The 22,421-nt window shown below is 60.9% G+C and overlaps 2 protein-coding genes across 2 annotated transcripts; both read left to right on the top strand.

The window, feature by feature from the left end:
- The first annotated feature begins 74 nt into the window (after positions 1-74).
- Positions 75-20,401, top strand: RTEL1 (regulator of telomere elongation helicase 1). Its single transcript, XM_040247714.1, has 36 exons — positions 75-195; positions 618-878; positions 1,761-1,956; positions 2,191-2,284; positions 2,719-2,800; positions 2,999-3,059; positions 3,815-3,890; positions 4,332-4,416; positions 4,689-4,754; positions 5,396-5,549; positions 7,654-7,692; positions 7,763-7,841; positions 8,492-8,589; positions 8,992-9,047; positions 12,130-12,201; positions 12,338-12,419; positions 13,208-13,340; positions 13,464-13,577; positions 13,660-13,700; positions 13,812-13,897; positions 14,010-14,087; positions 14,439-14,516; positions 14,937-15,083; positions 15,187-15,302; positions 15,435-15,558; positions 15,646-15,793; positions 15,939-16,099; positions 16,246-16,341; positions 17,598-17,796; positions 17,983-18,123; positions 18,657-18,773; positions 18,932-19,165; positions 19,245-19,391; positions 19,516-19,632; positions 19,722-19,825; positions 19,957-20,401. Exons 2-36 carry the CDS (start codon positions 777-779, stop codon positions 20,035-20,037), a joined length of 3,804 nt encoding a protein of 1,267 aa, XP_040103648.1. The 5' UTR covers positions 75-195; positions 618-776; the 3' UTR covers positions 20,038-20,401.
- A 97-nt stretch (positions 20,402-20,498) lies between these two features.
- On the top strand, positions 20,499-22,235 carry TNFRSF6B (TNF receptor superfamily member 6b). The gene is made up of 3 exons (XM_040247758.1): positions 20,499-21,132; positions 21,220-21,423; positions 21,825-22,235. The coding sequence occupies exons 1-3, from the start codon at positions 20,736-20,738 to the stop codon at positions 22,112-22,114; spliced, it is 891 nt and encodes a 296-aa protein (XP_040103692.1). The 5' UTR covers positions 20,499-20,735; the 3' UTR covers positions 22,115-22,235.
- Positions 22,236-22,421: the final 186 nt, after the last annotated feature.

A 22,421-nucleotide genomic window follows, 5' to 3' on the forward strand; every position in this document is an offset into this window, starting at 1 on the left:
GCGCGCTGGCGATTCTGCTGCGCTGCATTGTGGGGCGCGTAGTGCCCAGCTCTCCGCTCGCGGAGTGGGCCGGGCCAGCGGGAAGGGCGGACGGGCGGGGTTTTGGAGCGCGGGCAGTTAGTTCCAGTGTCTAGGCGAAACCAGGCCTCGGGAGGCGGGTTGGTTTGCGGGGCGCCGCACGGATTCGTGTCCCAGGTCAGAGCAGCACTCGTGTTCTTTCGCTGCCCGCCTGGGAGGGATGGAGATGGCCCAGAGAACCGAGGGTGGGAGCCGCAGGGGTGGGAGGTTCCGAGCCGCCCAGGCGGGGGGTGGAGGGGGGGGGGGGGGTGGTGGTGCGGAGGTGGCGCTGCTGGGAACTGACTCCTCTGCTGTGGCGGAGGTCAATGCAGTGTTGTTGCGGGTGGAGCACATGTTGCCTCTCCAGGAGCTCGGTGGAGCTGTGTGGGGCGGGAGAACAGGGCAGGGACGACACCTCTGCGAGCCCCTTGTGATGGGATGTCACAGGCTCACCTTCGGACCTGTCCGCGGGAGGCACTGCCTGCAGGAACTGATGAAGTGGCCTGGCACTCGGGAAAAGCTCACTAGACACAGGCTTGTCATTTCCGTCTCTGCTGTAGGATCTCGCGTGGAGAGAGGTTCCATGTCCCCGCAGTGCAGGCTGGCATCACCTGCCTGAAGCCGCTGAGACTCTGAGATGTTCAGAGGGGGTTTTGTCTCGCAGACTCACACAGCCTGCACTTCAGCCAACCTCTGTGTGACCCCAAGAGTAGACCAGAATGCCCAAGATAACCCTGAAAGGTGTGACAGTGGACTTCCCTTTCCAGCCGTACAAATGCCAAGAGGAGTACATGAGCAAAGTTTTGGAGTGTCTGCAGAAGGTGAGGCTGCAGACTGAGGGGCTTGTACCTGGGGATGGGTCAGCGTTGGTAGAGCCTCTTCAAAGACCTAACGTATCAGTACATACACCTTCCTGTTAACTCCTGCCAGGTCCTACTGGTAATGCTGCCCTTATGGATGTGGGCCTTAGCCATAAATAGGGCTCATGTTTTAGGTGGGGTAGGAGAGATGCTGAACAAATAAATCAAAAAAAGGTAATTCTAGATGGTGATGAGTGCTATAAAGAAAGGCATAAGGTGGTAGGCTTAAGAGCACCTGGGGGAACCTCACTGAGAAGGTGGTGTGTGAGCTGAGGCCCAGCGATGAGAAGCAGCCAGCCATCTGAGGATCTGGAGGACGTATTTCCACACAGAAGGGTAGCTGGTACCCAGCCCTCATCTGGGGAGATCATTAAACCTCATGGGGTGCAGCTAATGTCTTGCTGGGTTTCTGGGCATGCCCTCTTGTCTCTGCCCAAGCCCCCAGCCCCCAAGGGCTGCATCTGCAGCTGGGCACGTTATGTCTGCCCAGGCTCCCCACTCAGGCTCCCAGCTGAGAGCTATGTAGGCCATCAGATCTCATCAAGATTGTGTAAATGCTTGGATCCAGAATTGTAGAATGGAACTCCTATTTTGAGGCTTGATACCTAATTAGTCATCTTCCTATTTATAGCATGTTAGAAGATACTGTGGTGTTTTGGGTGATGCTCTGCAAATTGTTTGCTAACGTGTACTGACCTTACCTCCAGCTTTTGGTTTGGGAGTGGAAAGGTCCTGTGGAATTTTATGCCCTCTGCTGGCTGCTGGGCTGGTCTCAGGTGGGCTGTGTGGCCTGCGGTGCCTGCCCCCTGCTCCTCCCTGACCCTTGTTCCCCACCCCATTCAGAAAGTGAACGGCATTCTGGAGAGCCCCACAGGCACAGGGAAGACACTGTGCCTTCTCTGCAGCACACTGGCCTGGCGAGAGCACCTCCGAGATGCGGTCTCTGCCCGCAGGATCGCTGAGAGGGCGTCAGGGGAGCTCTTCCCCGACCGCACCTTGGCGTCCTGGGGGAACGCCATCCCGGAAGGAGATGTCCCAGGTGATGCTCCCTCTGCCCCCCTCCTGGCCTCCTGGGGGATGTGTAGCTGCCACACCATTTCTCATTGTCCTAGCTGTAAACCTAGGGTCATAGCCTTACAGACAAATGAGGACTCTGCAGAGACCCACTGCTCTGCTTCCTGGTCACGAGTTCAGGCACCTGATGCTTAGCTGTCTGTGGGTGGACTTAGCTGAGTGCCTGTAGCCGTGACTTGTCCTTCCTTGTGCTGGGCAGCCTGCTACACGGACATCCCGAAGATCATCTATGCTTCCAGAACTCACTCACAGCTCACGCAGGTCGTCAGCGAGCTCCGAAACACTTCCTACCGGTGGGTCAGGGGGTGGTCTGCCAGGACTCCACCCTGGGACACCCTTACTGGGCTAGAACCCTGAGCTCCTTGTAGGATGTCAGCTGTAGGTGTGGGTGGGGCAGCAGAGGTGGGGCTCTGCCCTATGTCGGAGCTCCCGGTGCTTCCTTCTGCAAAAGGGCTGTGTCCCCTTCTTCCAGTCTCCCATGAGAGGAACGTGGAGGTAGAGGGGCCTTCCAGAGGCCTGCCATCATTTCTCAGCCTCGCCTCCTCACTCACCCTGGACCCTGACTCAGGCTGGGCTAAGCTGCATGGAAAGCCCCTCTCAGTCCCGGGCCAGATTTCCACCCTGCCTGCCCTCTTTGGTTGCCTGGGTGAGTGAGCCAAGCTTCCCAGTATAACTCATGGCTCTTGTCGCTGGATGGCACTGGGGCCCCCGCCCTCTCTTCTGCCAGGCCCCGCGTGTGTGTGCTGGGCTCCCGGGAGCAGCTGTGTATCCACCCTGAGGTGAAGAAGCAGGAGAGTAACCACATGCAGGTGCGTTCCCATCCCTGCCTGTCTGCTGGGGTTCTGTTGCTGCTGCTTTGTGAGGGCTGCCCAGGCTTTAGGGCCTCAGCTGTGCCCCTGGGAGATGGGGTAAGGGAGCAGGGTGAAGAACTGGTGGGGTGCCTGACTGGTGGCAACGGGAGGGCAGGGTGCAGTTGTCACACAAGCCCAGACCTCGTGTCCCCCCAGGTCCACTTGTGCCGCAGGAAGGTAGCAAGTCGTTCCTGTCACTTCTACAACAACGTGGAAGGTGAGGGGGCTCGTGGCGGCCCCTCCGCCCCTCAGTGAGCATGCTGCGGGGCGTGGAATGTGGATGCCTCCGAGGGTCGAGCTCGGCGGCCTCCTATATGCAGGGGCGCCTGGGCTCTGTTTCGTGACATTGGCGAAGGCGCTCACACGGGCTAAAGGACTGGGCTTTTCGGGAGGGTCCCCGCCATGCCCAGTAGGGGAGGTTCCCTGGGCCTAAACTGTCCCTTCTAGGAGTCTGGAATTGAGGTGCCTGTCAAGTAGGCATGCCAGTGTGAGCAGCCCCCAGGACAGTCTAGGTACTGGGTCTCTGGAGAGCATTTCTCTTGGGGTCTCAGCCGCCTTCCACAGCAGCTTGTGGGTCAGCTTGCTCCCTCTGCTGGACCAGCCCTCACCTGCAGCGTCCCTTACCTCACCTGGAGGGACCTTGAGGAGGGAGGGGCCAGGAGGCCAGGATGGGGTGGGGAGCTGGGGGGAGCTTTTGGCCTACAGAGGAGGTACCCTCAGAGCTGGTGCCTGCTGGTCCCTGGGCTGCAGACCCCCCACTGCCCTCAGCCTCCTCCCCCGGGTCTCCCATTGGTGCTCAGCCTCAGCCTGTGGCTGCCTTCTAAAGCACAGAGCAGGGCTCCCTCAGGACTTGCTTGAAGCTTGGTGCCCTCCCCGAGGGCTGCCTGGAGTCATTCCATCTCGGGTGACCCCTGTGGTTCAGGGGGACTCAGTGGACCTGAGAGCCTGTGTTCACTCCCACCGTGTCCCCAGAGAAGAGCCTGGAGCAGGAGCTGGCCACCCCCATCCTGGACATCGAGGACTTGGTCAGGAGCGGGACCAAGCACAAGTAAGCTCTCCTCTCGGCCGCCCCAGGCTGGGCTCCGTCCATGTGCAGAGGCACATCCATTTCTTTCCTTTTGAAATCATGAAACTAACGTTGTTTGGTATGAAAGTACGTGGCAGTTGTGAGGACTGTGAAGTAAGAAGTGAGACCCTTTTTCCTGGCCCCCAGCCCCCCTCTACTCCCCAGGCATTGAGCTTATCTTCCACTTGGTGTGCCCCCCACCCCCGACATCTGCTGCAACTTCATGGATTCAGGGCTCTGGTCGTGGGGGCACAGGCCCAGCTGTCCCCTTTCCTCCCGCCTCATCCACCTGCCCAGGAGTGGGCCTGGGGCTTTTGTAGATTTTACACAAGTGAGTGGTCCACTCACACGGTTGAGGACAGATGTATGAGGGGTGGCAAGCCTCGCTGCCCATGCAGTGCCCCAGCACCTCCTCCCCTCCAGGCTGTGCCCCTACTACCTGTCTCGGAACCTGAAGCAGCAGGCAGACATAATCTTCATGCCCTACAACTACCTGTTGGATGCCAAGGTGAGGCCTCAGCCTGTGCAGCTGACAGTGCCTGATGGCAAGAAGGTCCCAGGCTCAGAGGGGCCAGCGAAGGAGTCCTTACTGGTCCTGGTTCCAGTATTAGACCCTTGCTGGGAGCTGTAGGCTGGCCCTGGGGGACCAGCCTCCCTCATCAGCACAGCTTGGGGGGTGGTGGGAGTGAGGGGCTGCCCGGGGTCGGTGTCCTCCCACTGGACACCACAGGGCAGCCCAGGCATATCAGCCCCAGCCCAACGTCCCACCTCTTGCTGTAGAGTCGTCGTGCACACAGCATCGACCTGAAGGGGACGGTCGTGATCTTCGATGAAGCTCACAATGTGGTAAGTGTCTGCGGGCCTCCCAACATCCCCTTCCTCACACAGAACAGCTGGGCCGTCCTGTCCAGACCCCTGTGCCCCACTATTAGGACCAAGCAAACTTGAGCAAGGCGGGCTTCCAGCCTGTGCCCGCTATTTCCACACAAGACCCCAGACTCCTCCTGCCATCTTATCCTTCTCTTCCCTTTGACCCTGTTGGGTGCCTCCGTCACCTGCTTGCTCCACCCCACCTGTTCTGCGGCCTCTGCCGGGGCCCAGGGACTGTGTCTCCAGGAGTGGTGGGCCCTGACCGGGGTGCTGGAGGAAGACCACTTGGGGAGCCTGGCATCCTGGGACAGAGGTGGTCACCCTCAGTCCCACTTGATTCCAGGCAGTTGTTGCCATGGGGACAGTGGGCCCAGTGGGCTGGTTTTGACTCTAGAGTAGCTAGAAACCAGAGTTTAATGGGAAATTTATTAATAATGGCAACTCAAACAAAATAGTTTTTCAACACTGTCTGGACCAGACGTCACCTCTGGGCCAGTTTGAGAGCTGGCCTTGAGATCACAGGGTGGGGCTTGGGGGGCTCTCACTTCCTCTTCCTTTTGCCCCCCGCCCCACGTCTGCCTCCTGGAGCCCCGTGACAGGTGGACTTGGGCTCACAGGAGAAGATGTGCGAGGAGGCTGCGTCCTTCGACTTGACGCCCCACGACGTGGCCTCGGGGCTGGACGTGATTGACCAGGTGTTGGAGGAGCGGACCAAGGTGGCGCAGCAGGCCGAGCTCCACCCAGAGTTCAGTGCAGACTCTGCCGGGTCAGGTGAGCTTGCGGTGGGGACCACAGGCGGAACGGGGGCCAGTCTGCCCAGCACCCTTCTTTCCATTCGGCTTCTGGAAACATGAGTTTGTCAGTCTGTGTAAGTAGCTTCTCAGCCTCACAGACTAGGGGGCTGGGTAGCCCAACGAGTCAGCACTTTCTCAAGTCCTTTCTACCATCTTCCTGGGGCGTGGGTCTACTTCTGGGTAGACGTGAAAACCAGGGGTGTTAGCTTGTAGGGATTCAGTAACAACCTGCGAGCATCGTGTGCATGAAATGTTCTCTTCTTGGAGTCCTCACCCCCTTTTTCTGTCTGATCAGGGTGTGCGTAGAGGTCTTGGTGGACATGGTTAGCGTGTGTGTGTGGTTAGTGTGTGCATGGATTCTGCACGACCTTTGGTAGTTAGTAATCCATGTTTTGCTCACCCGGACCACTTGGTAGCAAGGGTTTCGCTGTTGAGTTGTGGTGGGTTTGTGGCATTCACACCTGCCCTGTGGGCATCTTCCACATCCCACTGTGTCCTCACACAAGCTGCAGCAGGGTGTTAATAGCCCTCGGTTCCCAGTCCCTTGCAGGGACTGGGACACGTGGACAGACTCCAGAGGGAGGAGAGGCCCCTTCTTCCACCAGGCTGCCTGCTTCTGCCCGTGAGGGTCTCGGATTCTCTCTTGTTGTGCTCACAGGTTGTGTTGGGGGGAGAGTGGGTTTGTAAACAGCTTTGTGTGTTTAACACAGAAGTTCTCAGACATGTCAGCTTCAGGACCCTTTAGGTTCTTATACTTTCAGTTCTGGAAATTTATTAAGCTTTGTTTTTGTGAGTTACACCTACAGATAGTTAATAATCGTGTTAGAAGTGGAAACTAAGAAACTAAATAACAAACTATTCTGTGTTACTCCATGTTTTGTGTCAGTTTCCCAGGCCTGCCCTAACTAAGTGCTATACCCAGGCAGTGCCAGGTCAGGTGTCAGCCAGGCGGCTCCTTCTGCGATTCCTGGGGCATGTGCCCCAGCTCTGGTAGCTGCTGGCAGACCTGGGCTTGTAGACGCATCACTACAGTCTGGCTCCATCTTCACACCATGTCCTCCCTCCTTGGGAGATCAGTCACCAGGTGAAGGCCCAGCTCAGTCCACTAGGACCTCATCCTAACTGACTGTGTTGGCAGATAAGGTCACGTTCACAGGGATCAGGGTTTAGAATTTGAACATAACTTTCTGGAGGGCACAGTTCAACCAGAACATGTTAACTTAAATAGCCTTTTTTAAGGTAATTGAATCTTGTAACGTGATAGCACACGTCACAGCTGTGTTCATTTCCCAGTGCTGCTAAAGGAAATACCCAGATGTGGCTTGAAGCAGCACATGTGTTCTTTCATGGCCCCCAGAAGCCGGGGAAGGTCTTCAGCGCCGGCTCCACTGGAGGCTGTGGAGGAGGCTCTGTCTCCTGGCCTTTCCCAGCTTCGCAGGGCAGTGCCCCATCTTCTCTGACCCTTTGACGACCTTCCATCCTGCTTAGGGTCCCCAGACAATCCAGGGTGTTCTCCCCATCTCCAGGTCTCAGCATCATGGCACCTCCAAGTCCCTTTGCCACAGAGCTGACTTAGTCAATGAAGAGTAGCCCCTGCTCGCCACAACTAGAAAAAAACCGCAAGCAACAAAGACACAGCACAGCACAAAAATAAATAAAAAAGAAACCAAAGATATTTCACAAACAGGAGGAATTTTTTGCAAATAATATATCTGATGAGGTGTTTGTATCTAAAGTATAGAGGAAACTCTTAACAAAAAGACCACCCAACCCAGTTTTAAAATGGGCAGAAGATACAAACAGACACAGATGGTCCATATGCTCGTGAAAAGTGGAGCCCATTGGTCGCCAGAGAAATGCAGATCAGAACCATGATTGTTGTGAGTCCCTGAGTCCCTCCGAAGGTGGCCCCCTGCCCCCACGCAGCTCAGGCTGCTGCTTCTTGTCCAACTGGGACAGCGCGGGTTTCAGGGCCAGCTCTCTTTTGTGGCATTCTGCCCTCCACGCCAGCATCCTGGCTCATTAGGGCTAGTAGAACTGGAGGTAGGTAGATTTGTGGATGTGCACTTTTCCCTCCCCAGGGCTGAACTTGGAGCTGGAAGACCTCGCCAAGCTGAAGAGTAAGTGCCCCTCTTCTGCCTATGCCCTGGACCCCCACAGCCCCAACCTGATAGCCCCCTCTTGCCACAGTGATTCTGCTTCGCCTGGAGGGGGCCATCGATGCTGTGGAGCTGCCTGGAGGCAACAGCGGTGTCACCAAGCCTGGGAGGTGAGGGCTGGAGTGGGCAGGTGTGCGGGGAATGTCTTGGGTCACAATGCAGGGAGTCTCCCCATCCTGGAGGCCCTGGAGTGGCTGCCAGCATCTCGTTTGGTCCTTGAGAAAGTTGGGACCACTCGCTCCTCTGGTCCAGCCCTCTGTCTGCAGTTGCCTTTTAGAATGAAGCGCCGCCTTCTGTTGAGAGGAAGAGCAGGTGTAACTCCTTGCATGCTGCCAGCTGTACCAGCTCAGGATGCGGGCCCTGAGCCCCGCCTGCTCAGATCCTCTAAGGGCCCAGTTGCTCCCCACATGGCCCAGGCGTCTCCTAGGCTTGCACATTCGCAGGTTTCCTCAGCAGTTTCCACTACCCACCTCCTCCTGACTCTTTTTCCAGAACTGCTCCCTGGATGCCCTGCCCAGAGCCTCCACTCCAGAGAGGCCTCCATCTGAGACCTGAGCCCCAAGCCCAGGTCTTTCTCTGGGTATGCAGGTCTCAAGCAGACTGCTTTCCTCCCCATGGGGGCTTTTGAGGGGAGAGTCCACTCCCCTCCAGCTTTGGGCCTCCCTGGAGGCTCAGAGCTTGTTTGCAGGTGAAGGAAACTTAAAATGCCTTAATGGCTGTCAGGTTCCCAAAGTGCAGCCAAGCCACCTCTTTCTCGTAGCTACATCTTTGAGCTGTTTGCTGAGGCCCAGATCACGTTTCAGACCAAGGGCTGCATCCTTGACTCCCTGGACCAGCTCATCCAACACCTGGCAGGACGTGAGTCCCGGCCACACACTGGGGCCGCCCCTTCCTCTGGCCCACTGACTGCTTTCTGATTGGGAGGCTGAATCCTTAGCATGTCTGATGGCATGTGTCCCATAAAGAGCAGTCTTCCTGGTCAGCCCCTTTCAGGAAAGAGCATTGAGGGGCTGGGTGGCCAATGAACTGTGGGCCCCACCACTCTCTTCTCCAAACCTCCGTGCTGTTTCCACCCAGAGGGTTCCCCAGGACCACTCCCCATTGGTTTCCCTGGGGGCACCCAGCCTTGCCATGCTCTTGGGCCCTGGGCAACCCCAGCAGCCTCTGTGCTTGTCCTGCTGACCCAAAGGAGACCCCCTGGGAAGAGGGGAGAACTGTCTTCTGAGGGTACGCCCCTCACCGACTCTGCTGCCCCCACAGGTGCCGGGCTGTTCACCAACACGGCCGGCCTGCAGAAGCTGGCGGACATCATCCAGGTAGGGACTGACTGCCGCCAGCAGGTGGCGCCTCTTCTCCCTGATGGAAGGTGGGAGCTTCCATCTGTGGGCTGCTGGTGGTGCTAGACTGGCAGCAGGGCCAGCTGCCCCAGCACATGCTTCAGGTCAGCCCCACAATGTGGGGTTCCTCTCACTCTGGGCACCTGCTTCAGGCCTTGAGGATGGGACCAGGCGGGCAGCGGGCCCCCCGGATTTTCGGACAGGCCTGGCCAGCTGTCGGCTCTTCTCGTTTCTTGCTGACACAGCTCTTCAGGGGAAAGTTAATGATAAGTGGATCCCAGAGTAGGGGGAAGAGGGGCACTCTTGCCCTGTGCCCTGTTATTGCTGGGCCAGCCTCACCCAGAGGGTGTCCAGTCATGGATGGGGTGAGTGTGTCCAGGTGACGCCTGTGAGCATTGGTGGGGCCTAGGGCTGATTTTGGGATCAGTGGTGGGTTGCACATCCCTGGGCCAGGCCAGCCTCACTCTGGGCTTTGGGATCTTCTTGGAGGTGGGGCAGCCGAGGCCCTCTTGGCCCCGTGGAGACCCCACCTTCCCTAGGCCAGGGGACCAGGGGCTATCACATGCCTCAGGGCCTCTGGTGTCCCCACCTCCTGCCCCTGACGTGCCATCCTCCTCGGGCTCGGCTGAGGCACTTCCTCCACTCAAGTGGGCAAGCTGGGGCCTGTCTTCTGTTAGCTGGGTGGCTCAGGGCCTTTGTTCCTCCTCTCTGGGCCTTTCAGCAGAGGCCCCTCCATGGCCTCTGCTCCTTGGGACATGGGCACCAGAGGCCCTGTATGGCATGTGTGTGGCTGCCCATGCCACAGGGGGTCACGGTGAGGGGGTCCCTAGCTGCGTACGGGCTCAGTGGGCTTGAGGCCCTGGGTGCCTGCCCAGCAGTGCCTGTCACTGTCACCCCACCTTGTCCCTCTCCCCAGCCCTTGCTGTGCTTCCAAGGCCACATGCCCTCTTCCTCTCCATTGCATGGGTGGCATCTGTGGGGCCCCTGGCCGCACCCACAGGTGCTCGTCATATTGGGATGTGAGATGAGTAACTGCTGGGTCACACTTCCTCCAGCTGGAGGGGACAGGACGTGCCAGCAAAAGAGAATGGCCTACAGGCAGTTCAGGCAGCAGAGGACGCTGAGTCACTTGCGGGGGCCACTTAGAGCAGCTGCCAAAGGAGATTCCAAAGCCACGGGCTTAGTGGTGTTTGGGCTCCAGAGAGTCTGGGGCAGGGAGGAACCCACTCCATAAAGGGTATCCGGGGAGGAGTGGGGCTGCACGGGCCTGGAACCATAGCCCTGTGAGGAGGGGCAGGAGAGATGGGCAGAGCATGCCACGAAGGAGGATCTGCTTGGAAGGGCAGGGCCAGGGCCCTGCAGTCAGGACTTGGGTCTCCTAGAGACCCAGCAGGCGTGATGGGTCACCGCACAGGCGGTGGAGGCCTCAGACACCCACTACCCTGGCACGGAAGTGCCACGAGGAAGCAGGCAGAGCCCAGGCCTGAAGGACCACACTCCTAGAGTGTCCTTCTCTGTGAGCCTGGCTGCCTTTCCAGCCCCTTTCTTGCCTCACAGACAGGACAGAGCCCCCAGGGTGGAGTGCCAAGCTGCCAGTGGGCTGGCGCTGGAGCCCAGCCGTGGGGGAGCCACACCTGGCCCTCCCTGCAACCCGTGTCTACGTCACTCAGCACAGGGCGACCTCAGTGGGGTCTGAAACTTCTCCCATCCCTTGAAGTGTGGGAGCTGCTCTGGGGCCACGGCATGGGTTTGCAAAGGAAGCCATGGCCCCAAAATGGCCTTACCTGCCAGCATGGCCTCTGCTCTGGGATGGAGTCATGTGTGTGGACCTGTCCTTGCAGGGAGATACTTGGGTAAATTACTAGGCCAGGTGTTCTGCCATCTGGACGATGGAAAAGCTTCTTAAAGCTCCTCTTGCCCTTGGTGCTTACTCCTCACAGGCTGCACTGTGCCCACGGGCCGTGCTCCTGGGGTCTCACACAGGGCCGCAGGGTGCCTGCTGCTCCTCCTGGCCCTGCACCCACGTCTCCTGGGCCCTGCAGGAGTTTGCCGCGAACAGGGTGCTGACCCATTTGTAGGAAGGTGTGGTGGATAAAGCTTCTGCCTCCAGCCGCTGGTGGTGCTGGCCTCCTGTTCTCATAGGTACCAGGTAGAAGTCGAGGTTCTGTGGTCAGTGTCCAGCCCAGCGTGAGGCCCCTGGGGGCATGAGGCTGTGGAACACACTCCCTTCTACATGTGTCTTGGCCTTGTCTCTACCGGCCGAGTGTCTGTCGGCTTCTTCCTTTTCTGTGAGAACCTCTTGAGCCTTGGCCACGACTCCTGGACCTTCGGGCTGTCTGGGGGCAAGCTGGGGTTCTGTGATGTCCAGAGGGCTGCCTGAGGCTCAGTCTCTGCTCTCCAGGGCGTCTGTACTGTCTGTTCTGGAGAAAGTGACGTCTGCGTCTTACATATTTCCAATGTTAAATACTTTTGTTGCTGTTGAGAAAGGGACCGTTTTAATGCACCGGTGCTTGTGTGTGGAAGCCTATTGACTTGTGTCTGTTGGTCTTGTGTGAAGCTGTCTCACTAAGTTTTCTTCTCATTCACAATGTTTGTTTTGCTGTTTCCTGGGTTTTCTAAGTGGACAGTCGTGTTGTTCGTAATGTTGAGTGTTCTGTACTTTTTGCCCCAATATTTATCCCTGCTGCTGTTTTTTCTTGGCTTGTTGCATTCACCAAGAGTATAATTCTGCTTGTTTTACTTAGGGATTAATTTCATCCTTTTAGTTCTCAAGTAAACTGAGGTCCTTTGCCCTGGCCCTGAGCCAGCCCTGGTGGGGAGGGGGAGGCGAGCTGCTGACCTGGGCCTGGTGCCCATGAGAGGTGCGGACTGGCGGCCGAGGAGGGGCCAGCAGGACTGCTGTATCGCACGTGGCAGCTCTCTCCCCTCAGCCTCTTGGCTTGGAGGCAGTGGCAGGTGACGACCATGCCCTGAGTGCCTGTCTCCTGCGTGGGAGCAGCATGTCAGGAGAGGCAGTCTCGGGTGTGTCCTGCTCACCTTATCCCTCATCTCTGCCTTCCAGATTGTGTTCAGCGTGGACTCTGCCGAAGGTGACCCTGTTCCCATGGTGGGGCTGGCGTCTCAGTCCTACAAGGTGGGGCTGCCTCCAGGATGGGGCTCCTGGGTGGGATCTCAGTCCTACCAGGTGGGGCTGCCTCCAGGATGGGCTCCTGACCGGGGCCTGGGACACATGTGCACTCCTGGGACACCTGTCCACTCCGCCCCTCCAGGTGCACATCCACCTGGATGCGGGTCACCGGAGGACAGCTCAGCGGTCAGATGTCTGGAACACCACGGCGGCCAGAAAGCCAGGTACGGCTCCTCGTGGGCAGGGACACGCTCCCCCTGAACTGGGGTGGCACCTTGTCCAGCTGTGGGCTCCCGGCCGCTTGTCAGTCCAGCCACCCACCTGTCTTCTGAGAGTCTGAATAGAGAAGCCAGGGTGCCCCGAGGCTGGGCTCCTGGTCCCCAGCATCCTCCGTGGTCACTCCTGTCATAGCTGGGGCAGGCTGGCCTGGGACAGTATGGGCCCGGGGCCGCTTCCATCCTCTCCACTGAAGGCAGGTCCCATCCTAAAGGTTGGAAGAGCCTTCTCTGGTTCACTTCTGGAAGTGTCACTGCTGGCCTCTGATGTGGCTGTGATCCCAGAGTCGCAGTGCCAGCATCCGCGTTTGCTGTTCCCATCTCAGTCTGTGGAGCACGGAGGGCAGGCAGGCATGTCTATCCCACAGGCGTCTGTACTGGCTTCCTGCCTCCTGGGGCTGTGGGCCCAAGCCCCTCCCTCTTCTGCAGTCCCACCTGGTGTAGGGAGGGGACTGGCTCTTCATGCCGTGAGCCACAAGGACCTCTGGGGTTGGAGTGGGCTGATCTCTTTGGAAGTAACCTCAGCGCCCTCCTCTGACCCCGGGGTGCTGAGGAGCTTCTCCGGTGTGCTTGTTGTTCCTGGGCTCCCGAGGAAGCACTCAGCCCCAGGCCCAGCTCCTGACTCAGGCAGGCCCCTGGGCAGACTTGCACACCCGGGTCTCAGGGCCCAGCGCCACGCGTTGGGGAGGCTGGTCACTGTGTGGCTGGCAGCTTGGCCTCATGTGCGTCCCCTGCAGGGAAGGTGCTGAGCTACTGGTGCTTCAGCCCCGGGCACAGCATGCGTGAGCTGGTCCGCCAGGGTGTCCGCACCCTCATCCTCACCAGTGGCACGCTGGCCCCCATGGCCTCCTTCAGCCTGGAGATGCAGATGTAAGGGCAGGTCCTTGTGCCCCCCAGGGGTGGGGGTGGCCATCCTGAAGCCAGTCCCCTGCCCTGGGCTGCAGGGTGCTGGGGTTCAGGATTTCACAGGGGCCACCCCCTGCCTCCCTCCAGCCCTTTCCCAGTCTGCCTGGAGAACCCCCACGTCATCAACCAGCACCAGATCTGGGTAGGGGTCATCCCCAAAGGCCCCGATGGAGCCCAGCTGAGCTCTGCCTTCGACAGACGGTAGGGGGCCTGGTGGGCCAGCTGGGCAAGGGGGGCAGTGAGTACCGGCCCCTCATGGCAGCAGCCCCCTGGTTCTCTGCAGGTTTTCTGATGAGTGCCTGTCCTCCCTGGGGAAGGTGCTGAGTGAGTGCATGGGTGCCCCCCAACTTCTTGTCCTGCCTGGTCTTCTGGGGGTGGCGGGTGGAGGGGCGCTCTGGACACCTGTCCCACTGACCCAGGCCATGGCACTTGCAGGCAACATCTCCCGTGTGGTCCCGCACGGGCTCCTGGTCTTCTTCCCTTCCTACCCGGTCATGGAGAAAAGCCTGGAGTTCTGGCGGGTGCGTCCCCCCTCCAGTGTTCTCTGGGACGGGTGTGGAGGGAAAGCCCAAATGGCCAAGAGTCTGTAGGAGGGCCAGGTGCACACCTTATCTGAGAAGTCTCCTCCCGTAGGCCCATGACTTCACCAGGAAGCTGGAGGTCCGGAAGCCCCTGTTCGTGGAACCAAGGAGCAAAGGAGGCTTCTCGGAGGTCCGGGTCCCAGGCCTCCCACCCCCGGCTGCCCTGGGCTCAGGCCACCCTCAGGCCCTGCGTGGCTGAGGTCCTGCTGGCCTTTTAGGAAGTTTGGGCTCAGGGATGACAGCAGCAGACCCCACCCCACCCCTCCTGCCCTAGCCCCAGACCGTGTGATTTCTAGGAACGGTGAGCAGGTGCTGGGTGCCAGTCCAGGTTGGCCTGGAAGCTGTGCTGTGAAGGAGCTGCTTGGGCCTGCTGGCCTGCCTCCAGGCTGGGGTGCTTTGTCTCGGAGGGTGATTCCTGGGGTTTGCTCAAGGAGGTGGAGGGGTCAGGGGCCGGGCTGGGCTGACCAGCCTCCCCTTCCAGGTGATGGAGGCTTTCTACGCCAGAGTTGCTGCCCCCGAGTCCAGTGGGGCCATCTTCCTGGCTGTGTGCCGGGGGAAGGTGAGGCCTCAGAAGACTGGGTCCCACACTCCTGCCCTTCCTCCCCACCTTAACCCTGTGCCCAAGGGGACTGAGGGCTCTTGACCTGGGGCTGCACCATGGGCAGGAAAGGCTGGTCATTTCCCTCAAGCCCCAGGTCCAGCAGATATGGGAAGCTGTGGTCCTTTTGGTCCTAGGGGGTGGGCCCTGGGGTCCTGGAGTGGGCAGGTAGGACATAGGAGGTTCTGGGAATGAGGACATGGTCATGGGGTCCTGGGAGTGGTGGACTCCAGATCCAGCCTGGTTCAAGGTTGGAGGGTTCTTCACCCTGCTCATCCCGGAGGCATGTGGCCATGAGGGTTCAGGCACAGAGGGACCCTTAGGGAAGGTCCTGGGCTTGATGGAGACAGACAGGGGCAAAAAGTACTTGCTGCCCTCCAGGCTAGTGAGGGACTGGACTTCGCAGACATGAATGGCCGTGGAGTGATCGTCACAGGCCTCCCCTACCCACCCCGCATGGACCCCAGGGTTCTCCTTAAGATGCAGTTCCTGGATGAGATGAAGGCCCAGAACGGGGCTGGGGGCCAGGTGAGAGGTGGAGCTGGGTGGGGCTGGGGACCATGTGAGGGGCTGGGAGTGGACTGGTAGTGCTCCAGCTGACATGACGGAGCCCCTCCCCGCCCCCTCTCAGTTCCTCTCTGGGCACGACTGGTACCGGCAGCAGGCATCCAGGGCTGTGAACCAGGCCATTGGGCGGGTGATCCGGCATCGCCACGACTATGGGGCTGTCTTTCTCTGCGACCACAGGTGCAGCCCCTCCCACCAAGCTTTGGGGCCAGAGCCCCCACCCTGACACCAGCTCTTCCCTCTGGCAGGTCTGCCAGAGGGGTGGGTGGTGCGGGTGTGGGCTTCCTAGACTGAGGCCCCATCACCCTGCAGGTTTGCCCATGCAGACACCAGAGCCCAGCTGCCCTCCTGGGTGCGCCCCCACGTCAAGGTGTACGATAGCTTTGGTCACGTCATCCGAGACGTGGCCCAGTTCTTCCGTGTGGCCCAGAAGACTGTGAGTCCCCAGCACCAGTTGGATGTGCCCTCATGCCCACCTGGGGGATGGGCCGGGTGTGACCCCTGACCACCTGTGACTGTCTAGATGCCTGAGCCAGCCCCTCGGGCTGCTGCCCCAGGTCTGGGCGAAGGAGAAGGCATTGTCTCAGTGTCCGTGTCACCAGGCCCCCTCCCCACCAGGAAGGCCACAAGTCTGGACGTGCATGTCCCCAGTCTGAGGCAGCGACACATGGGTGTGTGTGACGGGGTGGCACAGCCGGGTGGGGCCCACAGGGTGGAGGGCGGGCTGCCTCCAGCAGGCGGGTGGCATGCTGGGACTGATGACCCGAGTGCCTGGTGTGCATTGGTGGACTTGGCTGCCCACGTGCGATCCTGCAGGCTCGCCAGTCACCACGGATACTGAGGGCAGCCTGTGTGTGGAGTACGAGCAGGAGCCCATCCATGCCCAGCGGAGGCCTGTGGGGCTGCTGGCTGCCCTGGAACACAATGAGCAGCTGGCTGAGGGGCCTGGCGACGAGGCCTTCCCTGCAGAGGAAGAGGTGAGGGGCTGGGCGCTCTGGAGAGGACATGGATGGCTTGGCCCCTGGTTCTGTGCAAGGGGGCTGAGGGTGCCCTGCTGCTCAGAGCAGTGTCAATGCTCTGGGGCCCCTGAGACCTGGGTCGGACACAGCTGTGTCGCCCTCAGGCCTGTGGCTGCTCCACCCTGTTGGGCCCTCGTGAGAAGAGGCCAGCGGAGGAGCAGCGTGGCAGGAGGAGGAAAGTCAGGCTGGTCAGCAATCCGGTATGTGACCCTTTGGCAGACGTGGGGTTCTGGAGGGAGCCTCTGGCTGTGTGGCTCCGAATGGTGCAAATGGTGCACTGGCCTGACTTGTCTGTCCTTGCTGGGGGGCGGGCTCTGGAGTGGCTGGGGCCCAGGGAAGGAAGCTGGGCAGGCCTGAGGTTGGGTGTAGGGGTGCATGGGGGCGACAGACCCGTGGCGTGCACTGCGCTCACCCCCTATCCCACCTGCTCTGACCCCATCCCAATTCTCCTGTGAGAACGTCTTGATCTCCACTCAGCTCTCTGAAGCAGCTCGGAGGCCTGTGTGCCCTTCACTGCCAGTTTCATGTCTCCTCCCAGGGTCCCTGGGCAACCCCCACCTCCCTCCACTCAGGGCACTCCCACCACACTTTGGAGTCCTACAGACTTGTCAGATTCAGGCTTTTCATTTTGCATTTGTTTTGGGTAGTGTGGTGAAGTCCACACAGGTCCATGGGCTCCTTCCCAGAAGGTTCCGTCTTCCCCGCTGGGCAGGAGCCAGGCCTGGCCCTTTGGCAGGTTTGAGGTGGCACTTATAATTGGGCTGTCTCCCCTGGGCTGGGCTGGGCTCAGCTCGGCTCGGCACGAGCGTGCAGGCTGACGTGCCTGCGTGTGAGGAGTGTGGTGTTCCCAGCCTCAGATAAAAGCAGTTAAGAGCAGCTGAGTTAAGTCCCAGAAGCTCCGGAAAGCCCCAGATGCCACTGCCTCTGTCCATTTTCCTTGATTCTGGGAAGAGCCGGGCGGTGCCCAGGGGACTGACACTGAGTGGGTGGCCTGGGTGCCAGGAGCCTGGGACTCTGCAGGCAGAGCTAGGGGACAGCCTGGGAGCCTAGATGGTCCTGGTCGAGGGTCTGGGGTCAGTACTGGGGTGTGTGGCGGAAGTGGGGCACAGGAATGTTGGACGTCTGGCACATCAAGAAGTGTCCCTTGCTGTGAGCGGATGGTCCAAGCCAGGAGTGCCCACTGCAGCGGCCCCTGCTGTGGGTGCTGGGAGCTCGGCAGAGGAGCAGGGACTGCCAGCCAAGAGGGCGAGCCTGTGCTGTCCCCCCGCTGTGCTCGGCAGGCCTGACCACCTTGGCTGAAGCCAACCTTACTTGCTGGTCCCTCCTGGCTGCCTTTGGTGATCCCAGCCGGGCCAGGCCAGCCAGCATCCTCCCTGGCAGCCCCAACAGCAGCTCGCTGTCCCTGTGGATGGGAAGGGTCTGCACCACCTGACAGGTGCAGGGCATTTGTGTGCAGGAAGTCCCGGCAGCCAGCATGGACACGGGCAGGGCCAAGCTGTTCATGGTGGCTGTGAAGCAGGCACTGAGCCAGGCCAGCTTCGACACCTTCACCCAGGCTCTGCGGGACTACAAGAGCTCCGATGACCTTGAGGCCCTGGTTGCTCGTCTCAGCCCCCTCTTTGCTGAGGACCCCAAGAAGCACAGCCTGCTCCAAGGTGCCTTGGCCTGCACAGACTGCCCACTGAGAGTCCTGCCCTGGAGGTTGTGCTGCAGCTGTGGGGTGGGGGCCACCAGGGTCTGCGGTTGACCTGCTCCCTGGAAGAGATGCAGGTGGCCTCCCAGTGGTGGCTGCAGCCCCGGGGACCCGCAGGCCCAGAGCCCCACCCCTCCCCTCCCCACAGGCTTCTATCAGTTCGTGCGGCCCCACCACAAGCAGCAGTTTGAGAAGGTCTGCCTCCAATTGACGGGTCAAGGCTGCAGCTCCCCGCACAAGCATGGCCATTCTCAGAGGCAGGGGGTGCAACCGGCCCTGGACTCCAGTGGTGAGCTGTCCTCTGCCTGGGTGGGACCCTCAGACTCAGGTCCTAGAGGAGGGTTGGTGCCTGGCTCTTGAGCTGGGTCCTCATGTGGCCCAGCCTCCCTGTTCCTGAAGTCCAGACAGGTGACCCTACTTCAGGGCCCATGGGCCCTTGGAGCACACGTGGCACAGGCCTCATGGAGCCTGGGTCTGGGGAGTCCTGGAGACCCACCTTCCCTGTCTCTACCTGGAGGGGCCCTGCACATCCAGAGCCTGGGAGCTGCTCTCCCCGTGTAAGGAAGTGCCCACCTCTGGACGAGATTTCCCCCAGGATAGTCATCATGGGGCCCTGGGATCAAAGATTCCAGCCTGAGTCACCCTCTGCACACCCCACCCTGTGCCTGCCCCCCAGGAAAGAAGCCCCACCCTTCCCGGCTGTTCTAGTGACCTGAGGAGTTTGAGGCCAGGTCTCCCCTTGAAAAGACCTTGTCCATCCTGGGGCACCCCTGAACCCTCAGGGACCAATGGGATGGCTGCTTGTCTCTCTTGCTTTTTCAGGAAGGAAGGAGTCTGACCCCAAGCTGACTGTGTCCCAGGGTGCAACCAGGCAACTGGACCCTTGCGAGCAGCTGAACCAGGGCCGGCCCCACCTGGCCTCTGGGCCACTCCCCGCAGGTACTGATCTGAAGAGGTCTCAGGTTTGAGTCAGGAGCAGCAGGAAGACCCTGGGGAGGAGTCGCCAGGGGCCACTGTGGCTCTGATCTCCAGAGCAGAGCAGGTTGGTGTGAGTTCCTAGGAAACTGCTGGACTGAAACACGTCACTGTCCCATCAGGAGACCCCAGCTGCCCACTGCACAAGGGATCTAGAGCCCCTGGAGCCGAGAAGCAGCACCCGTCTGCTGTGAGTGCCTACCTTGCTGATGCCCGCCGCGCCCTGGGGGCTGCTGGTTACAGCCAGCTTCTGACAGCACTGACCACGTATAAGCAGGATGATGACTTTGAGAAGGTGGTGGCTGTGGTGGCTGCACTCACCACCGAGAAGCCTGAGGACCTGCCCCTGCTACAGAGCAAGTGCCTGGAGTAGGGGTGGGAAGGGGCAGGCAGCAGGGCTGGCAGTGGAACCAGCCTGAGCCATGCTCTCTGCAGGGTTCGGCATGTTCGTGCGGCCACACCACAAACAGCGCTTCCGACAGATGTGTGTGGACCTAAGTGGCCCAGGCACCCAGGCTCCAGGACCCCAGGAGGGGGGCCCTGCCATGCCTTCTAACTCTGTCCGCGAGGCTCCCAGTCCAGGTAGGGCCACCTGTCTGGTGCTCCTGCTGCCCTGTCATCCAGTCCCCCTCAACCCTCGCAGGGTGGGCAGGTGGGCAGCAGGGAAGCTCTAGGCACCCTCAGACCTGCCTCATCCTGTCTCTAGGCCCCAGGAAGACCCAGAGCAAGATCTCGTCCTTCCTTCTGCAGAGGACGGCTGAGGACACGGGGGCTCCTGGCTCACCCCTCAGTTTCCCCCGCGGGCAGGCGCAGTTGGAGTGGGGTAGGTCTCCTGGGAGGAGCTACAGGGACTGTTTGGAGTGGGGGCCGGGATGCAGCAGGCCCAAGGCATTCACATCAGACCCCTTGCAGCGGGTGTGGCGTGTGCAGGCTGCAGGGCGGAGGATGTGGTCTTCTTCAAGTGCCCCTCCTGTGACTTCCTCCGCTGCCAGGCCTGCTGGCGACAGCACCTCCAGGTTGGTAGCTGGTCCCCGTGGACACGGTGGTGACTCTGTGGACACAGCCAGCAGGGGTTGCCCCCCATAGTGGGGCTGAAGGGTGGGTCTAGGGGGTTCCTGGCAGTGTGTCCAGCCCTTCGTCTCCACAGGTCTCTAGGAAGTGCCCTGGCTGCCGTGCTGCCACCAGAAAGCAGACCCTCGCACAGGTCTTCTGGCCAGAGCCCCAGTGAACATGGAGCCCCTCTGGGCACTCTGCGGACACGGAGGCTGCCCCTCCTGGGGCACTGCCTGGACACTTGCCTGTTGGCTGGGGGTGGGCCAAAGAGCCTGCCTGACAGGGAGGCCAGTCCAGTGTCTGTGATGATGCCCCTGTGATGGCAGTGGGATCCTGGTCCCTGTGAGAGGCCTTGAGGTCACCTTGAGGTCTGGGGTGGACCCACTGGAAGGTGCTTGCCCAGAACTTGACTGGCTGCCAGCCTCTGGTCAGGGGCCCCGTGGGAAGGAAGGGAGCCCTGCCCCTCCTGGGGGCTGCCCTCGGCGGACCCACTGTTCACTAAGGGACAGAGATGGAATAAAGCTGCTGGTACTGCTGGACGTGTCTGCATGTCCTGTGCTGATCGGAGGAGTGAGGGTGCCAGGGAGGATGGGGGTATCTAGACAGTCTCCCTTCCACGTTTTGTCCAAAGGGGAAGCCGTTGCCCCTTCCACCCCGCAGTTGCCAGGCCTGGTAACGGCGTAGGCCCTGCCCTTTGCCATTTGTGCTGGGGGCCGTCACAGGACCACCCTGGCACTGGCTCTGGAGGGAGGAGTCAAAGCCTAGGTCCCTAGGTCGCCGACCCCTCCTCCTCGGCAGGCGGGGCTCCGCGGGGCGGGGCCAGACCGACCCTTATAGGACGCGGCCGGAGGCCGCTGCAGCTCCATAGAGACCATGAGAGCTCCGCCGTGGCCAGTGACTACCCTGCTGCTGGCGCTCGCGGCGCGCGGGGCGGCAGCAAGCGCGCCCACCTACCCGTGGAGGGACGCAGAGACGGGGGAGTGGCTGGTGTGTGACCAGTGCCCCCCGGGCACCTTTGTGCAGCGGCCTTGCGGCCGGGACAGCCCCACGACGTGCGGTGCCTGTCCGCCGCGCCACTACACACAATTTTGGAACTACCTGGAGCGCTGCCGCTACTGCAACGTCATCTGCGGGGAGCGCGAGGAGGAGGCGCGGCCGTGCGGGGCCACCCACAACCGCGCCTGCCGCTGTCGGTCCGGTTTCTTCGAGCACGCCGGCTTCTGCCTGGAGCACGCGTCCTGCCCGCCCGGCGCCGGCGTGGCCGCTCCCGGTGGGTGAGGGGAGAGGCGGGGAGGACCCTCCGCCGAACAGGGACCACTCGACTCTCCTGACCGCGGCCTCCCCGTCTCGTCCCTAGGTACCCCCAACCAGAACACGCAGTGCCAGCCGTGTCCCCCGGGCACCTTCTCCGCCAGCAGCTCGAGCTCGGAGCGGTGCCAGCCCCACCGCAACTGCACGGCCCTGGGCCTGGCCGTCAATGTGCCTGGCTCCCCGTTCCACGACGCCCTGTGCACCAACTGCACGAGCTTCCAGCTCGGCCTGCTGGAGCCAGGGGCGCCGGGTGAGCAGGGGGTGGGGTGGGGGTGCTCAGGGCTTATTAGCTGGTTCCTGGGAAAGGCTTCCGGAAGCGCGGTGGGGGCGGACCAGGAGACTATTTGGCTGAGGGTTTCAGCACTGGTGGGTGATGCCATTTCCCGCCGGCATTGGGAAACAGGCTTCGAGGGCTTAACGGTTCTCGGGAGGGCACGGCAGCGAGCGTGGCGAGCCTCCTTCGCGTCGCATCCCATTCTTAGCGTCAGCCCACGAGCCGCACTCCTTGCCCGCCACGTTTCGCGCGGTCGCCCCGGACCCTCCGGCACGGCTCTCGCTTTGGCCTTCATGAGCGTGCAGAGCCCTCCACCGTCCTGTCCTCCCGGGGCGCTGGCACCTGACTGGGTACCCCCTCACACCGCCTTCCCGCAGGGATCAAGGAGTGTGAGCACGCCGTGGTCGACTTCGTGACTTTCCAGGACATCTCCCTCAAGAGACTGCAGCGGCTGCAACAGGCGCTCGTGGATCCCGGGACGCAGAGACCGCCGCCGCCACTGAGGGAGGGCCGCGCGGCGCTGCAGCGGAGGCTGTGGCAGCAGCTCATGGAGCTCCGCGAAGCGCGGCCCGGGGCGCTGGGGTTACAGCTGCTGCGGGCGCTGCGCGCGGCCAGACTGCCTGGGCTGGAGCGCAGCATCCGCGAACACTTCCTTCCGGCGCGGTGAACACCTTTCCTGGTGTTTATTCACTCCAGTCCAAGCTCCTCGTGCTGCACCAAAGGAGGCTTCGGAACCGGCCCCTGCGGCGCTATGGTTATTTTTCATAAAGCAGATTGGTAAACGAGTGTCCAGTCTGCCAGTGCATGCTCTGCACCCAGGGAGGGACACACCTGGGCGTGCTGCCTAATCAGTGCCCTGTCCGCTGCCTTCCCTCCTACTGGGACTGACCCTCTCAGGTGGTAGGTCGTGGGAGAGGACAGCAGGTTACACCCCTCTCTCAAAGTTTGGCTGAGCGGTTAGGGAAGTGTGGAGG

This window comes from Oryx dammah, unplaced genomic scaffold, assembly GCF_014754425.2.
Source record: "Oryx dammah isolate SB20612 unplaced genomic scaffold, SCBI_Odam_1.1 HiC_scaffold_10, whole genome shotgun sequence".
Taxonomy (NCBI): Eukaryota; Metazoa; Chordata; class Mammalia; order Artiodactyla; family Bovidae; genus Oryx; species Oryx dammah.

Coding starts and splice junctions, on each gene's coding strand:
- RTEL1 (XM_040247714.1), top strand. CDS start 777: ATGCCCAAGATAACCCTGAAAGGTGTGACAGTGGACTTCCCTTTCCAG. Junction 14,088..14,438: donor GCAAAGGAGGCTTCTCGGAG/GTCCGGGTCCCA, acceptor CTCCCCTTCCAG/GTGATGGAGGCTTTCTACGC. Junction 18,124..18,656: donor ACCGGCCCTGGACTCCAGTG/GTGAGCTGTCCT, acceptor TTGCTTTTTCAG/GAAGGAAGGAGTCTGACCCC.
- TNFRSF6B (XM_040247758.1), top strand. CDS start 20,736: ATGAGAGCTCCGCCGTGGCCAGTGACTACCCTGCTGCTGGCGCTCGCG. Junction 21,133..21,219: donor CGCCGGCGTGGCCGCTCCCG/GTGGGTGAGGGG, acceptor TCTCGTCCCTAG/GTACCCCCAACCAGAACACG. Junction 21,424..21,824: donor GCTGGAGCCAGGGGCGCCGG/GTGAGCAGGGGG, acceptor GCCTTCCCGCAG/GGATCAAGGAGTGTGAGCAC.